At 43.0% G+C, this 14,479-nt stretch overlaps 1 protein-coding gene across 1 annotated transcript; it reads left to right on the top strand.

Moving 5' to 3' along the window:
• Nucleotides 1-2,175: 2,175 nt before the first annotated feature.
• Ovch2 (ovochymase 2) lies at nt 2,176-13,320 on the top strand. The gene is made up of 7 exons (XM_048361069.1): nt 2,176-2,263; nt 3,967-4,076; nt 7,520-7,611; nt 10,595-10,767; nt 11,113-11,208; nt 11,951-12,102; nt 13,135-13,320. The coding sequence occupies exons 1-7, from the start codon at nt 2,176-2,178 to the stop codon at nt 13,318-13,320; spliced, it is 897 nt and encodes a 298-aa protein (XP_048217026.1).
• Nucleotides 13,321-14,479: the final 1,159 nt, after the last annotated feature.

Raw genomic sequence — 14,479 nt, 5'->3', positions numbered from 1 at the left:
CCAAACACAGAGAAACATAGGTTTCATGGTTTTCCTCAATTGTGGTAGCTAGAATGTGCCTATAAATATACAAGTAAACACATTGGATGATATGGACCATCACACATAGTGAGACCAAAGGAAGATATTCTTAGGAGAGGAACACAAACATATAATACCTATGTGCATCTGTTCAAACAAAATAATGTTTATTAAAATGAACTCCAGGAAATGGGAAAAAAAGGTCTCACTGTGACAACAGAGGATGCTTTATTCATCACTTCATGACACTAGGTCAATAGCAGATCAAAAGTTTAAATGAACGTCAAAGTATACTTCAGGCTCATTAGCCTTGGCATGTTTCAGAACCATGCTATATCTTCTAGCACTCTTGGTATTAGAACCACTCAAAATTTTCACAGGTTATAGTGCATTTCAAAGCCAATAGAGCTACAAGTTGTTTTGCAAATTGATTCATGTAAGATGATAAGAATTTCAAGAGGATTCGCTGTCTAAGAAAGATAGAAATTTTCATAATGGCTTAGATATTGATTAATTACACACTTCTTCTGGCTCACATCACCCTCAGATTAACAACCCCAAATCTTTGGCTTCGACACTAACCTATTTGAGGGAGAAAGCCTCAGTTGGGGTTGCTTTTTCTTGCATTCTGTAAGTGTTCTCAAAACATGTAACAACACTTGCAAACGTGTGTGTGTGTGTGTGTGTGTGTGTGTGTGTGTCACTCCTAGGGCTTGAATTCAGTATCTGGGTGCTGTCACTGAGCCTTTTGTACTCAAGGCTAATGCTTTAACACTTCAGACACAGCTCTACTTCTGGCTTTTGAGTAGTTAATTAGAGATAAGAGTCTCATGGACTTTTCTGCTACGGCTTGCTTTCAACTGTGATATTCATGTCTCATCCTCCTGAGTAGATACAATAAAAGGTGTGAGCCCAGATGCCCCTCAGTAAATAAGTAGATCAAAAAATGTGGTACAGGGGCTGGGGATATAGCCTAGTGGCAAGAGTGCCTGCCTCAGATACACGAGGCCCTAGGTTCGATTCCCCAGCACCACATATACAGAAAACGGCCAGAAGTGGCGCTGTGGCTCAAGTGGCAGAGTGCTAGCCTTGAGCGGGAAGAAGCCAGGGACAGTGCTCAGGCCCTGAGTCCAAGGCCCAGGACTGGCAAAAAAAAAAAAAAAAAAAAAAAAAAAAATGTGGTACAAATACATAGTGGAATTCTTTATCTCTATCAGAAAGAATACATTGCCCCATTCATAAGGAAATGGAAGGAACTGGGGGAAAAAAAGTCATACTATACTAGGTGAAGTGAGCCAGACCCAAAGAAACATAGACTTTATGGTTTCCCCCATTGGGAATAATTAGTGCATGTCTAGGATAATCCTAGCAGAAGATCACAATAGCTCAATAGCTAAGTTAAATGAACTCTAAGTTATGGAAACAAGTGGTTTATCATTGTTGCTGTTATTTTCAACATACCATGTGAAATTGTGCCCTTTTTCTTTTGTCTCTCTTTCTCGTGGTTTTACCCCTCATGTCATTGTAACTGATTTTGGTGCCCTGGATATTGTATATACATGTATTGGAACTAGAGAAGGAAAGGGGAATATCAAAATGGAAGGACAAAGAATAAAAGACAAACCAATGAAACAGCAATACTTCCTGAGCATGCTACCCAATTATCCGCTGTCTCTTTCCCTTCTCTAGCATATGGCAATAACAATCATGTAGTTACAGTTGGAAAAGAAGAGAAAGAAAATGTTTCAATATAATATGGTATTTGCAAACAAGTAAAACAATCCTTGCAAACAAGAACAGCATTGATTTTAATTTTTCTATAGAAAATATTAACCTCTACAAAGGGAGAAGAAATGAAAATCTTAGACAACAACTCATTTGCTAATCAGAAACACTGGCAGAAGTAACTGACTGATGTAGGTGTAATGAGATTTGTTATGCTGCTTGATCAAGAATTTTTTTCAGTGCTTGCAAAAGATATTTTCAGGAAATCACATTCAGAAATACCATAGGACATGGTTGAATGGCTCAAGTCTTGGCTAATGAATGAACTTTTTTTTTTATAATCTGGCTTATTATTGGTCTCTCTGGGTTTTCTATTTTCCTTCCTCCTTAGTCTCTCTAAAATTTCAGGAGGAAACTTTGGATCCCAAAATGTCTGTAAGCAGGAACCAGCTGATCTTACTACTAGGGTTTGTTTTTTTTGAACAAGACAGATCTGCAACCCTTTCTCTCCCCAAAGGTAAGTTCTAAATGAACTCTATTAACTACCTTTGCCTGATGGACACACCTTTGCCAACAAGGGAATCACAATTCCACTTTATATTCCTTGGGGAAAAGTAGAAAGAGCATGTGTATTTGGGACAGTTAATGGTATTTTGTGAGTGAATGTGCTGGTCCTGGGTCTTGAACTCGGAGCCTAAGCAATGATGTCCTTGAGCTTTTGTTCTTAAGGCTAGCACTCTACCACTTCTGGCTTTTGTGGTGATTAATTGGACCTAGAGTCTCACAACCTTTCATGCCCTGGCTGGCTTTGAGCTATGATCCTCAGGTCTCAGTATCGTGAGTAACTAGGATTACAGGTGTGAGACACTGATGCCTCGCTCTAATTGTATTTTTAAGAAATTATTTGGCACTTTACTCTAACAACCAATATACTTTGAAATAAGGTGGAAGTTAATGGACTACAACTAGGATTTTTCACCAAGTTCTTCTAAGTGAGCTGAGATTGTTCACTTATATGGATGTATTGAGCAGTCTCATTTTCTTTTCTGAAGCAAAATCCTGGAAATAGGATAGATTTGAAATTATCTTGCTTGGAAATATGAAGCATATTTTCCATAGTGTATTAGAAATATATTATTTTCTCCTTGATTATTCATTGTAAGCAAAAGCAATTCTGACATGTATCAGAGCAGATAACTAAAATGTTTTAATTTTTGCATCAGTAAGTTTGGGAAAAAGTAAAATTAGTATCTGAAATATTTATGAAAAAATTTTTGAATCAATATCATGTTTGTATCAATTGCAAAATAAAAAGCAATCATTATATGTCGCATAACATTATTCATCGGTATATTTCTTTGACTCTTGATTTTCTCATCTATAATATAGAGATTGAAAGTATGTCATAGAACAAGGATTAAGCATGAAATCATAGAAATGAGGTTTGTATATTGTAACATGTAGCTACACTCTTAGTGATATGCTATTAAGAAAATTCACTTGGTCATCCACTCACCTTTTCTTTTTCTGAACCAGTCCTGGGGCTTGAACTCAGTGCCAGAGTGCTGTCCCTAAGCCTCTGTGTGCTCAAAGCTAATGCTCTACCACTTGAGCCACAGTGGCACACCCAGCTTTCTCTGAGTAGTTTATTGGAGATAAGAGTGTCATGGACTTTCCTGCCCAAGCTGGCTTTGAACCGTGATTCTCACATCTCAGCTTCCTGAGGTTTATAGGTGTGAGCCACCAGTGCCTGGCCATTCAAATTTTCAAATGCCAGGAATCGTTCTAAACCTTAGAATACAGAAAATCATAAAGACATAGGTTTTTACTCAAGGACTTCAGTCTGATGGCAAAGGTAAATGATTGACTAGCATAGGATAGCCTGGCCAGAACTATGGGAGGAGGGAGAGTGCTACACAACCCAGTTTGAAGAAATCATAGAAGCCTTTGCAAGTGAGGTAGTGGTGCCAACTCTAACCCTAAGGCTCTTATCATTCACAGCAGAAAACTCTAAAGATAGTATGCTTCTTTTACATGACAAAAACTAAGAAATCCCTTTTACAGCAAACCTCCAACAGTGTTCACGAGTTCAGCCCACTTTGTTATTCTACACTCTCCACAACTTGCAGTATTTTTTGTTCTTTACTTTCCTCAGAGTTCCCGTGTCTCTTAGTCCTACAAACTAGCTACTTACTCAGTGTTGTCTTGTCATCTTCCCAGCTCCTAATTGTGGGCGGAGTCTGGATAAAACACAGCCTTGGAATTACTATAACCTTTTTAGTCGCATTGTTGGAGGAAGCCAAGCAGAGAAGGGTTCTTATCCCTGGCAGGTGAGTCTCTACAATGGGTGGGCTGTGAGATGTCTCACAATTAGTTTATCTGTCTTCGGGAAGAGTAGGAGAAAACTGGAGGGACAAAGGTGAACAAATGCAGCAGTGGTACTCAGTAAACATTATGTTGAAAATGAACTATACAACTTGTAAGTGGGGATTGGAGGGAAAAACTTGGACAGACTGAAGGAAGAAGTAACATTACCCAAAAAGAAATGTACTCATTACATGATTCACGAATGGTAACTTTTCTGTGCATCCCCTTTAAAATAACAATAAAAACTACTACCCCCAAAAAAGAACTAGTTCTACCCACATCACAAGCTGTTAATTAAGACTCTATGTCCTCACAAACTATCTCATTAGTATATACAATGCTTTGATTATCTCATGATGTGCATCAATTAAGTTCCAGCGATATTATTGAAACAGCTAAAATTTGTTGTTGGTTTATATCACAAACGAGAAATACGATGACAAATTTCCAACACCTAAGATAAAAATCTCATTCCAAAAAGCTGAAAATATTTTGAATTTACTAGTTTAAAAAAAAAACACAAAAAGCCTTTGGCTGGATAATGGTGGCTCACTCGTGTCATCCTAGCCATTCAGAAGGCTGAAATCTAATGATCATGGTCCAAAGCCAGCCCAAGCAGGAAAGTCTGTGAGACTTTCATCTCCAATTAACCACCAGAAGACCAGAAGTGATGCTGGGCTCAAAGTGGTAGAGCACTAGCCTTGAGAAAAAAAGAGCTCAGGGACAGCGCCCAGGCCCAAAGTTCAAGCCCATGACCAACAAATACATAAATGAGTAAAAATAACATTTTTATTCAAAGTATATTTTAAAATATACTATACTTTTTATACTTAAGGAAAAAAGACCAGAGAATTCATATCCACAAATCTTCTTTGTGTTTGAGGTGTAAGGTTTGTACATATTCCATAGGACCTCACAGAGAATGGTCTACCGAATTGCCGCTTTAGTAGCTAACATCCTAAGAATTCTGTCCCAATTTAATATCTCAGTATCCCATGACATGGAAATGCCTTTGTGTCTCTGGTCCTACCCCTATAGTATTTACATTTATTGTAACACCTCTGAGACATCATCAAAAGTTGTAACCTATAAATATAGAAGAAGAAGAAAGAGTATAGAAAACCTATAAGCGCCACCCAGGCACAGAAGATTTCAGAACACAAACAAACATAATCAGACAAGAAATGTCCATAATCATATTGAAATTAAAACACTAAATATACAGGACAAAGACAGAATGTTGAATGCTAAGAAGAGAAGTTACATCTCATATAAAAAAAAGAAAATCCATCAGAATAATAGATTTTCTCAACATGAACTTTAAGTGCTATCAATATAGATAGTGTGTCCAAAAAAACTATCCTTCATAACTGAAGCAGACATTAAAACCTTCCAAGGCAAACAAAAACAAAAGCAATTTATGACAACAAAGAAGAACGGTAGGAATCATACGCCCAGTTGAGGCAGGTAGATGCAACCAGGAAAATACTCAAAAAGAACAATCCTTACTAAGCGAGTAGATTAGCAACTAAATTGCATACATTTCAATATTAACCTTGATTGTTAAAGATTTAAATTCTCTAATCAAAAGGTATAGAAAGAGCTGACCACCAGTGACTCATACCTGTAATCAAGTGGTAGAACACTAGCCTTGAGTACAGAGAAGCTCAAGACAGAGTCCAGGATCTGAGTTCAAGCGTCAGGACCAGCAATAATAATAATAATAATAATAATAATAATACATAGAATAATGAACTGGATTAAAACTCAGGACCTGACCAGTTGTGACCTACCTGTTGAGAAATCTCAACCAGTGCAAATAGGTTATGCTTGTAATCTTAGTTACTCAGGAGGCTGAGATCCAAATGATGATGGTTCAAAGCCAACTCAGGCAGAAAAGTACACAAGGTTCTATCCCCAGAAGAACCAGCAAAAAGCTGAAGGCATGGCTTAAGTGGCAAAACATTGGATTTAACACCAGTCAACCAACATGAAGCCTTGAGTTCAAACCCCAGTGCCAGAAAAAAAAAGAAAACAAAGAAGTAAAAAGGCAAATGCATATTGACTTGAGGTGAAAAGGAGGAAAAGCATTTCCCAGGCAAATGAAGCCCAAAGCAGGTAAGAGCAGCTACACTCATATCTTGTAAAATCGACTTCAAATCTAAGTTAATCAGGAGAAACAAAGAAGGTCACTTTATAGTAGTAAAAGAAAAAAGTACATCAAGCATGAAACAATTACTAACATAAATGTATCAAGTAAGAAACTCAAATAAACATGAAAAGAAATAATAAAAATTAGAGTAGAAACACATGAAATAGAGACTGAAAAAAAACTATACAATGAATAAATGAAGCAAAAATTTGGTTATTTGAAAAGATAAATAAGATTGATAAACCCTCACACAATCTGCCCAAGAAGAGAGGGAAGACTAAAATTAATAAAATTAGAGATGAAATGGGGATATCAAAGCAAATATCAATGAAATTTTGAGGATTATATATTCAAAAAATGGAAAAACTAGGAGCAAAACTAGGATAATAATGGAACACATATGTTAAAAAAGGGGGACTGACCCTGTGGCTCCAGTGGTAGAGTGCTAGCCTTGAGCTGAAGAGCTCAGGGACAGTGCCCAGGCCCAGAGTTCAAGCCCCACCACCAACAAAAAAAGGCAGGGGGCAGGGGACTGTATGAGGAAATCAGGGGAGTAAGGAAGAAATAGAAAGGATAGTGAGGATTGAATAAGATAAAAATATATCATGTATATATGTATGAAATATGTATGAAGTTAACATGGCAAGTCCCACAAAATACTGTTACAAGAGGAGACGAGGAGGGAGGAATTATGGGAATATAATGGAGGAAGTGAGCTTGTTCAAAGTACCTGTACATATCTATGGAATGATCTCAGTAAAATCTCCTTGTATTATTAGCATATATTAATCCAAAAATAAATTTTTTAGACAAACAATGGCAAGTAAAAATTTATTTTTTATTTAAGATGCTTAGGGGAAATGGAGCATGCATTGAAGTATTTTCTATCCCACTCATTTTTTCTCCAACTCTCTTCAGCTGGACTCTGACTGGTATCTTTTCTGTTCCTTTTTCTTCACTCACAGACACAGTTCTTATCATCAGAGCCACAGATACAAGTCAATTATTATCATCAAAACAGATACCAAGACATCTCACTGCCAACTCTACTAAAATCATTATGACCAGTCATCTCTACTTGACAATCTCTCCTCATCCCAAGGCCGGGAATGCTATTTCCAGCCTTGCTCTTCCTGAGCTCCTGTGCAAGTTCTCCTTGTCATAGTCCATAAGTCATGATAATTAGGGGTAAACTATGTGGGTCTGTTCCTAGGGCATTAGCTTGAACACTAATTGATGGTCTTTGCAATCCAGGTATCCCTGAAACAAAGGCACAAACACATCTGTGGTGGAACCATCATCTCTCCACAGTGGGTGGTCACAGCCGCTCACTGCATTGCACACAGGTAGGGAAGGACCAGCGCATTTCCTTCTCTCCCTTGGAATCCCCAGGAACAGCTCTTTAAAAATATAGAGGAAGATCTCAGTTGCATGACATGGTCAGATCAGTTAGCTTCTCCTCGCCCTTTTGGTTTGACTGCCTCCAACTTAGGTCCTCTGCCCTTTCCCTGAAATTGGGTGACCAGGCCAGGCCTGGCCATAATTGTTAGCCCCCACCCCATTCCTGAAACTACAGGTATCTCTAGTCTCCAGGTGCATCCGAAGAATACTGTTGGCCCAGGTCTGTCCAGCTGCGGAGTACTTCCGGCCTTCACCGGAAGTTCCTGTCCTCAGCCTCCCTGTCCAGCCTTCAGCTCCCCTGTCACTGTATAATTAGACCTCCTCCTCTTCTGCTGCTACTCTCTATCCCGAGAGAGTTGGCCTGTCAGCCCCTGAGTGGCTGTGTGCCCCAGTGGTTTTCTTGGATGGTGCTTTCGAGATCCTTCTCAACTTTGTCAAAAATGTTTATTTTTGCAAAGATAAAATATTTTATTTATTGTAAATAATTGAAGTTAAAAGACAACTAATATCCCCATGAGGGACATCTGGATATTGAAAATGTCAAAACTTGATTTGTAAAACGTTTCTCTCCATTTCTTAAGTTTCAGTGAAAATATGTCCAATTTGCTATATATCCTTTCTTTCTTTCCTTTCTTTTTCTATTTTTTTTTTTTTGCCTGACATGAGACTTGAACTTCCAGCCTAGGTGCTGTCCCTGAGCCACAGTTCTACCACTTTGAGCCACAGTGCCACTTCCCATTTTCTGGTGGTTAATTAGAGGTAAGAGTCAAATGGATTTTCCTGCCTGCACTGGCTTTGAACTAATATCCTCAGATCTCAGCCTCCTGAGTAGCTTGAATTACAGGCATGAGCTACCAGCGCCTGGCTACTGTACATCTTAAGAGATGGAAAAGCTCATGCCTATAATTCTAGCTACTCAAGAAGCCGAGATCTAAACATAATAGCAATTTGGAGTCAGCTCAAGCAGACTAATCAGAGGGACTCCTCTTCAGTCAGCCAGTCAGAAGTTGAGGCATGACTCCAGTGGTAAATTGTCAGTGGTGAGGACAAAAGCTAAACAAGAATGTAAGGCACTGAGCTGAGGCCTCAGTATCAGCACAAAAAGTGGATAAAAGAAAACAAAGGCAAGGCAATGAAATATAAAGTAGGCCCCGGCATATTCCTTCTTACTGAGAATGATCCCACTTCTCTAAGGCCCAGCCTACCAACTACCATCTTTTACCCATTTTGCGAGATCCAAATTGCCCTTATTGTCAGTGCTTTAGAGAGAAACAATTTCATGACCAAGGTTTTGTTCCCCTATTTTTTTTCAAGTCTAAAGATATTCCTTAGATGATTATTTAGTACCAGATACTTGGGTGGTAAAGACCCTCCACATGACTAAGACATGATTTCTACCCCCAGAAAACCGAAAGTTCCAAATGGAAGTTCCCTGGGCACAGTGAACTGTAGTCCTGTGTACTTTGGAGGCAGAAGCAGGAAGATTGCTCAAGTCTGGTAGTTTCGGGCCAGTATTTGAAAAATAATGAGGTGTTAGCGCTTAAATATATGAATGAGCAGGATGCCATTACACCTGTAATCCTAGCTACTCAGGAGGCTGAAATCTGAAGATCATGGTTCAAAGCCAGCCAGGGCAGGAAAATCCCCGTGATTTTTATCTCTAATTTATCTCCAATTAACCACAAAAAGCTGGAAGTGGAGCTGTGGCTCAAGTGGTAGAGCACTAGCCTTGAGCACAAAAGTCAGGGACAGTGCCCAGACCAATAGTCCAAGCCACAGGACTGACACAACAAAAAGAGAAAAAGAAAAAGGGAGGGAAGGAGGGAGGGATGGAGGGAGGCGGGGGGGGGGGGGGGGGAGGGAGGAAGGAAGGAAGGGAGGGAGGGAGGGAGGGAGGGAGGGAGGGAGGGAGGAAGGAAGGAAGGAAGGAAGGAAGGAAGGAAGGAAGGAAGGAAGGAAGGAAGGAAGGAAGGAAGGAAGGAAGGGAGGGACTGGTGGATAATATCATTGCAAAATAGCAGGTGGTAGACCAGAGCAATACAATGAATTAGGTTATCTACCTACCATAACCAAGGTTCAGAAAAGTATACTAAAGCAAATGATGCTCTTTCCAATTTTATATAAAACTTTTGCTTCTAAAAATCAAGAGCAAGCTTAAACCTCTTAATCCATCTCAACACAACCTACCAAATTACTGTGGAAATAGAATAACGAAACCTGTTCACATCATGTGGTGAGAGGGAGGATGAGAAAGAGGTGGATTTGACCGAAATCTCTAGATAAATGTGTGAAAATACCCAATGAAACCCCGCTGTATAGTGAATATACACTCATAGAAAATATATAAGAAAAAGAAAAGAACAATGACCCAGGACGGTCATGTCTTGCCCATGTCATGTTGAGATTTCTAAATTGCGAACATAAAAATGGTAAGAAGATTCTAGCATTCCATTATTGTCATCAATCCCAAATCCCTGAGTGCCAATGCCCCTGGAACATTGGATGCAGCTGCTGTTCTTCGTGGAACACCTTGACCTTAAAGCAGCAGACTTACTGAGAATCACATATCATTTCCCCTCAAAAATCATTACTGTTGTTATGGCTTGGCCAACTTCTGGGGGTTACTTCAATAACATCTCCTTTAGCATTTAAGATCCTGGGGTGCAATAACATTTCTAGATGGTTGATATAACACTGCAAACTGTTCAATGTATCCAGTCATTAGCCCCACACTTTTCTAGTCCTCAGCCACAATTAGGAATCTCCATTTTTCTGAATAGTATTGGAATCCTTTGCACTTTCTCTGCTCAGTAGCCTCACCCCCCACATTATGCATCCATATCCTTTGGAAGAGAGACACGTGTCCACAGACACAGTTGTATTCAGAGGCTCATTGACACCACTCCTTTCACGGCCCCCGCTTCACAGAAATAGCCTATCGACTCTCAATGTGACTGCGGGAGAATACGACTTGAGTCAGGCAGATCCGGGAGAGCAAACCCTCGCCATTGCAAGCGCCATCATCCACCCACAGTTCTCCACCAGGAAACCCATGGACTACGATATCGCTCTTTTGAAAGTGGCCGGAACCTTCCAATTTGGTAAACAGTTAAGGTGCACCATTGAATTGTCTACTTCTTACTCCCCAGGACCTTGGGCCCGCAGTACAAGCCCTGCAGTTCATGCTGCACAGTATGCACGCAGCTGTCTAGAGCAGGCGCCCTGATTCGTGGGTTTGAGCTGGCTGGTCCCCTACTGGAAACTCCATGTGCTTGTGGTTCTGGATATAGGATTGTGCGGAGTCCGGAGAGAGGGCCGTGGGTGACCACTAGAGATGCCCCCCAGGGGCATCCCACCTCTTAGAATGATGTAGAGGTCAACTGGGGAGTGGTTCTGTGATGTCTCCTCCACACAGGGGACAAGTCCCCCCCTTGATCTTCCCTCAGGTCAGTTTGTGGGACCCATGTGTCTTCCAGAGCCAGGGGAGAAGTTTAAGGCTGGATTTACTTGTACCACTACCGGCTGGGGCCGCCTGACAGAAGGTAAGAACTCCAGCACCATTCCCCTTCCTCAGGGGACAGAACTTTCTGACGGGTAATCAGAACGTAGAATGTTTAACTTAATTAAAAAACAAAGCAGCTGTGCACATATTTTGAAAGATAGAGAATGTTACCCTGCGCTTCGAAATGAGGTCTTTCCAATCAGATAGGAGGAATCCATTTCAGTGTTCTACCACGCAACTGGCGGTTATACAATATAGAGCTCAAAGTAGTTTGGAGACAGACTTGGTCTCCTCACAAAGAGGTGGTGAATGCTCCAATGGTGGATAGCCTAAGTATCCTGACTTGATCAGTGTACAAAACATTACATTGGCCAGGCGCTGGTAGCTCCCACTTATAATCCTAGCTACTCAAGAGGCTGATTTCTTCGGCTCACAGTTCAAAGCCAGCCTCTGCGGGAAAGTCCAGGAGACGTTCATCTCCAGTTAGCCACCTCCACATCAGAAGTGAAGCTGTGGCTCAACATGGTAGAAGAATAGGCATGAGCAAAGTAAATCTCAGTGACTATGCCCAGACCCCGAGCTCAAGCCCCACCACCAACCAAAAACATAAAATAAATCCCAGATCCTCATCTGCCAATAAAGGCATAAAACTATTTATCTGCCCAAAAGAGAAAGAAATTTAAGTCTTTCCCCAAGGACACAAAACTTTGTGCAGCTGGAGCATCTTCACCTCAGAATGGGTAAACTGAAGGCGCTCCCGGATCTCCATCCCCGTCTCCCAGGTGGCAGCCTCGCACAAGTCTTGCACGAGGTAAACCTGACCATCTTGCCCCAGAAGGCGTGCGCCGCAGCGCTGCTGACCCTGCAGAGGCCCCTCGCCGGCCACACCTTCCTCTGCACCGGCTCCCCCGATGGAGGGCGCGACGCCTGCCAGGTCAGTGTGTGCGCAGGGCGACGCGGGGGGGGGGGGGGGGCGGGGCGCGTGCCTGGTCAGTGCACACGGGGCGATGGGGCGGGGCGCGTGCCTGGTCAGTGCGCGCGGGGCGATGGGGCGGGGCGCGTGCCTGGTCAGTGCACACGGGGCGATGGGGCGGGGCGCTTGCCAGGTCAGTGCGCGCGGGGCAACGGGGCGGGGCGCGTGCCTGGTCAGTGCGCGCGGCGCGATGGGGCGGGGCGCGTGCCTGGTCAGTGCGCGCGGCGCGATGGGGCGGGGCGCGTGCCTGGTCAGTGCGCGCGGGGCAATGGGGCGGGGCGCGTGCCTGGTCAGTGCGCGCAGGCCCAGGCGGGGCGGGGCGCGTGCCTGGTCAGCGCGCGCGGGGCGATGGGGCGGGGCGCGTGCCAGGTCAGTGCGCGCGGGGCAACGGGGCGGGGCGCGTGCCAGGTCAGTGCGCGCAGGCCCAGGCGGGCAGGTTTGTTAGCGAGTAAGAGGCTGAAGGGAGGCGGATCCACCTCAACCTCCCATCTCCAAAGAAGGCCTGAGTGGGCGGGGGAAATCAGTCAACTCAACATAAAAGGACAGTTTGAACAATTGGAGAATCAGATCGTGGGAGTTTTCTAGTCCCTGAAGGGTGCCTGGCTCTTTTTCTATTTAGTTTGTTTTTTGTTTTTTTTTTTTTAGTTTGGAGAGGTGTTAGGAATTTCACTTTCTCGCCACTCTTCCTGTCGACCATAAACCTGAGCTAGTCAACCTGATCGTGGCCCAGTCAGTCACCTCTGATTCTATAGCCTGAGAGAGGGGAGGGGAGGACCTGGGTGACGGCGTAGGACCGGGGAGACGGAACTGGGACCGGCAGAGTCCAGTGATGTTGGAGGGTCCCATGCGAATGGTGCTTGCTTGTCCTCTCACCCCTCTGAAACCAGATTGTGAGACGCGAGGACCCTGTTGTTGATCCTCACCCGGCGCTGGTTGGGGCATGGACTCTGGTGCTGACCCTGACCAAGCTTTTCCTTCTTTATCTTTCACCAGGGAGACTCAGGAGGCTCCCTCATGTGTCGCAATAAGAAAGGAACCTGGACCCTGGCCGGTGTGACTTCCTGGGGTTTGGGGTGTGGCCGAAACTGGAGAGCTAATGGGCAGAAAAAGAAGCAGGGGTCCCCAGGGATCTTCACCGACCTCAGTAAAGTGCTCCCCTGGGTGTATGAACACGTGTGAGCCGGCCATGGTGCCCCCATGCAAGGTGAGGGCACTGCTGTCCTGTTAGGATTGGGGGGCATCAGGAAGATGGATGTGGGGTCCACCTCGGGGACCAGCACGGTGCAGGACGCGTGTAAACATTCCTGTCTGAAACAAGAGCAAAATAGGCAAAACCTTCCATGAAAATGAATCCATCTGTTACAGATTGTGTCATGTTGCCTTTTTTTTTTTGAAGGAGGGGAGGGGTTGAAGTTTGATTTGTTGTTGTTGTTTAAAGGTGATGGGCAGAGCTGCTACAGTTGTGTAAGTCAGGAAAAGAGCACATTTCTTTCTGGACAGTGTCACCCCTTCCTTCCTTCCCCCACCCACCCAGTTTTTCCCTCCCAAGTTGTATACTTCATTTTCAACATCGTGTCCAGTGAGATCCAACTGCTGCCTTTGTTCACCCTTTGTCTCCATTTCTGTGCTCCCCCCACCCTCCCAAGACAGATAAATGAACAAACAAGACAGAAAAAAAGGAAAGAAAAAAAACAGCAACAAAGAAAATCTCGTTTCCACTTCTTAAAGCAATTTTGTCTTATGTTTTTCACCATGTACTTCTTGACTATTCTATTAAGATTCAGTGATTGATAGTATAGATTAGGAGTTATAATCCAGGAGCAATTTTGACACCCTGGAAACAATGTTGAGAGACATATTTGGTTGCCAAATTTAAGAGGGAAACTGGCACCTAAGGAACAAAGGCCATGAAGGCTGAAAGGCGCCGCGCAATGTGTGTGGAATGGCCCCCGTGAAGAATAATCTCACCCCAAATAATGCTCAGGTTGTAAAGCACTGGAATAGCTCAAACTCTATGTAAGGCCAGATTCTCCGTACACCCACTTCTACTAGACAAGCCAGGAAGTGAAATGCAAACTCCTTTCTACCTCTAAATCCAACTTAATTAGTGTCTTACCTGCTTTCTTCCCATCTCAAAGAGGTTTAATTCACATTAGTTTAGTCAGAGCTTGAGCTGATTTGTTTTTTTAAGACGTGGCACCATGACAAATATCCGAGCTCTCCGTTTCAGTTGAAGGAATCCAGGAAAGATGTGGGCAGGTTATTTGCCTGTGGTATCTCCATTCTCTGGTAAAATGACCCCTTGCTGCTTTGTGTGACCTCCAAGTGCGTCTCTGTT

This window comes from Perognathus longimembris, chromosome 13 (genome assembly GCF_023159225.1).
Source record: "Perognathus longimembris pacificus isolate PPM17 chromosome 13, ASM2315922v1, whole genome shotgun sequence".
In the NCBI taxonomy this organism is placed as follows: Eukaryota; Metazoa; Chordata; class Mammalia; order Rodentia; family Heteromyidae; genus Perognathus; species Perognathus longimembris.
This window is presented reverse-complemented; position numbering and strand designations above follow the sequence as displayed.